We start from the raw sequence: 4,155 nt of genomic DNA on the forward strand, positions 1-4,155 counted from the left end.
TCTTTGTGTGTGTGTGTATATATATATATATATATATATATATATATATATAAAAATAAATAAAATTTATTAAGTACGATACTGTACTTCTTCCTAATTTGACCAGGACCACACAAGTTCTTAACATTCTTTTTGTGTGTGCATGTATGATTTTTTTTTTTGTGCCTTTGGGTTTTACTACCTCTGTTATTTCTAGCCAAGCTTTAACTATAGGGAAAAGATGGTAAATTTATGGTTTACAGTAATGCAAAGATATGATTTCGGATATTCATTTATTAATTTTTGTCTCCCCTGATTTTTTTTTTTTTCCTTCAAACTGTTGCTTTTAACTATTTTTTCCAATTCTGAGTGAAACTGAATAAGTCTTTGGAGTGGCTTTTTAAAGGGCTTTATATATTTTGAAGCTCAGGTCTTCATTTTTTCCCCTGTCTTCTTGAATTATCGTTATTCCCAGAGATGTACTTGAGATTTTTCTGTAGTTAGTAGAGACATTGATTTTCAGATTACTGAAATAAATGTATTCTAATAATGATACAAATCATTTAGAACTTTGTCTTTGTAGCTTAAAAAACAGAAAAACCTACTTTTTCAAAAATTTAAAAAATAAATATATAGCCAGGATGTAGCATAGAAAATTATTTTTCCTACCAAAGCTCTTTATTTTATTCATATGGTAGTTTAAATAAAATATAATCATGCTAACAACAGTGGAAGTTATTCATTTTCTATTGAATATATTTTTTAAGTTCATTACTGGTGTCTCCTGGAATACTATGCATATAAAATAAGAAGCAAGTATTGTTATATTTTTTTGTCAACTGTTTTGTTTTTTTTCTTTTTAAAGCAACTGATCTAGTGCTGAGGAAGGTGATTAATTTTTCTGACTGCACAGTATGTCTTGATAAGAGAAATGCTAGTGGCAAAATTGAATTTTACCAGGACCCTCTGCTTTACAAGTGTTCCTTCAAGACTCGCTTGCATTTTACTTATGATAACCTTAATTCAAAGATGCCATCTGTTATTAAAGTAAGTACCAAGTGTCTTTTCTTATAGCTCTCTCCTCTTTTTTAAGCTATGTTAATCCATATTTATGAACTACTTTTCGGGTTTTCATAGTATAAATTAACATAAGAAAAAACAAAATCTGAAAGCTGACATAGTTCTCTTGCTATTTTGGAATGTTTGTCTGTATTATATGTGAACTAATAGCATGTTAATAAAGTTGGATTTGCTCTGAGAAGTTTGTAAAAAAAAAAAAAAAAAAAAAAAAAGATTTTATTGATTGTGTAACTCAGAAAATCAAAGATGTTAAACACTTAGTTTGGGGACTGCAGGAGTTAGAAAACTAGTAATGGGACAAACCATTTAATCTCAAGTCATTGTCTCAGTTATAACCTAGACATTGGTAGGTATTGACCCATGCATAAAGAATTAGTTGTCTAACTCTAGTTAGTGAGCAGGCATCCCTTATCTCTCACATATATCTAGCATTAAATTACATTTTTATTGATAATTGAAGTGTAGCAGTCAGTGCCTGCATTGGCACAGGCTCCTTTGTAATTCCTAAAACTTTCTGCTAATTGTCATGTAACATGCTGCTTTGCATTGTACATAACATTGTTTATCTGACGATCTCAAAGTGATATACAAACACTAGTTGTTTTGAAAATATTTGTCAAAACGTGACTTTTGTATGCACTTCATAGTCCACTATAGCGGAACTTTTTTGTCACAAGTAGTGGCAGTCAAGAAATGAATAGGTTTAAACACAGATGCTTATATAAGCATCTGTACTATCTTAGTATAGGAAGTTTTGAAGGAAACTTCTTGCAGGTACATGCTTCTGCATAATTATATGTTTTATGGATGGGATACCTTTTTCTGGAACCTGTAGTAAAGTCATAGTCAATCTGAGATAAAATACCTGATTAGGTAGACTGTTGGTGTGATCTAGAGATTCTTAAGTTACCTAAATTCACAACATCCTAGGGAACTAAATAGAAATCATGTCTGATTTACCAGTTGAGGAACTGCATTTGAAAGGGAACTCGTCTTTTTTCTAGCTTTAGTGCTTTTTTGTGTACATAACTGCACACCTACTTTGATCATGCCACTGTATGTATGTGGGCAGATACAGATTTTGGCTGTGACTTATTGCTGTGGTTTATGGACTATTCTGTGGCTACAAAATGCTTATTTAGATATGTTTTCATGCAGAATGCTAGATACATACTTGTTTTGTGTATGTGGATATCTAATAGCACATGTACAACTGGGAAATCAGTACTTGTCACAATTGTGAGTGCAGACTTACACTGTAGTACCCCTTCTTTCAGATCTTGGTATAATAACACAAACATTTTGTTAGGCACTGCAAGTTTATAAAATATTTCCGCATTCTGCACTTAATCCCATGTACCGTATTTACTCAAATAGAAGCTGACTCTGATTATAAAACGACCCTCCCCCCATAATTAGATTCCATATATGGACAATTAATATGTTTGTTATAATTTTCCAGGAATATAATCTAATTATTGGAGGTTTGCCTTGAATTTTTACTCTTCCCACTGTTACAGCATGGAAAATAAATCTGAGGGGTCATATAGCTTTTTTGCTCTCTGCTTTCCCCCACCTTTTTCCCCTGGCAGCCCCTTCCCCCTCTCCTTACTGTCAGACCCTGCTCTCCCTGAGCCAATGGAAGTGAGGAGTAAATGTGAAAACAATAAGCTGGAAATTAAACATGGCTGTAGCAATTTGCATGTAGTTCCTGTGTACATAAAAAGGTAACACGCATCCCGAATTGATGCGTGTTACCTTTTTATGAAGCTACTGCAAGTTTTAGTTCAGGTACTCCATAAACACACTTTTGGGCACATACTTATGTAGTACAAATGATGCATGGTATTAATCCAAAGTCAAAGGCTCATGATTTACCATAGAGTTCAATGGGCTGAATCCCACGAGCATCAATAGTATTTCAAGCCATGGTGACTCCATAGCTCAGCACTGCTCAGTATGTGTGTGTTCTCAAGGTACCCCCTCCCTGTCCCCCACATGTGCTAGTCAGTCCCCACTCATGACTGGAATTAGTTCTTGTCATGAGTCCTGGGATGCAACAACATTTTTTATGCAGATGAGTTGTAGGGCAATGTTCTCCAGCTTCACCTATAGGAGGGCAGAGCCACACTAATCACATGCACCTGGCTAAGGAAGGGGGCAACAGAGGGAATCTGGATGAACTGTTTGGGGTCTCATTTTGTGATGTTTGCCAAGCATTTAAGGCTTGAATCATTAGGAATGGGAAAGAAAGATACAGCTTAGCTGTGGGAGTAAAGAGGAAGTCAAAAGTATGCGATGTAGTGGCTTGCTATCACTTGACAAAGAGTCAGCAGTTAGGGGGACTGTACTTAATGTACACTACCTTACAGTTTATTCAGGTGGGCTGCATTAACCTAACCTTGTGGTAGGCTCCCATCAGCATTGAAAGACTGATCTATGCCTTAAGAAAGGGATCAACAGAGCATTGGGGTTTAAGACATGGAGAAGAGAAACCTGAAGCTCAAAACAATGGGAGTGGTGGCAAGTCAGCATGAGGTGGCAAAAGAGTTGAAGAGCAGAAATGAAGATCTGGAGATAGATGGAGAGTGGACAAGCAAGGAAGAAAGACATGACAGTGGGAGCAATGGCAGAGACAGTAACAATGGTGATAGGTGCAGAGGAGAACATAATGGGAACAGCAGGACAAGGTATGGCAGGTGAGAAACAGAGGACGGTGGGATTGTGTTGGCAGGCTGGCCCACTGGAAGTGGCATGGTGAGAAAACACAGAAGAGAGACTGAGGGGAAACTAGAGAGGAATGGAGGCTGTGGATAAAGGCAACTTTAGCTGGCGACAGGAGGTAGATGGTATTGATGATAAACAGATATTATTTGCTGGAAAAGGTGCTGTTTGCTATTATGGAGGTGTATGTGGAGCATTTCACCAGTCTAATTTCTTTTTCATACATTTCATAGACATCTGGGCTGGAAGGGACCCTGGAGGATAATTGAGTCCAGCCCCTTGCCCCAGGGGCAGGAAGTCAGCAGGGATCATAGGATCCCAGCAAGATAAGCATCCAAATGTGTTTTGAAGGCGTTCAAAGTGGGTGCTTGA

General features: G+C 36.8%; 1 protein-coding gene across 2 annotated transcripts in view; it reads left to right on the forward strand.

The window, feature by feature from the left end:
* VPS13B (vacuolar protein sorting 13 homolog B) overlaps positions 1 to 4,155 on the forward strand; it is a 1,046,600-nt gene that overhangs the window by 83,743 nt on the left and 958,702 nt on the right. For both annotated transcript variants that reach the window (XM_019527996.1, XM_019527995.1), the window contains exon 5: positions 845 to 1,026. In XM_019527996.1, coding sequence (XP_019383541.1) covers positions 845 to 1,026 — 182 coding nt within the window. The remainder of the gene's footprint in view (positions 1 to 844; positions 1,027 to 4,155) is intronic.

The sequence above is a fragment of the Gavialis gangeticus genome, unplaced genomic scaffold (genome assembly GCF_001723915.1).
Source record: "Gavialis gangeticus isolate Ggan-Ray unplaced genomic scaffold, GavGan_comp1, whole genome shotgun sequence".
NCBI classification, from domain to species: Eukaryota; Metazoa; Chordata; order Crocodylia; family Gavialidae; genus Gavialis; species Gavialis gangeticus.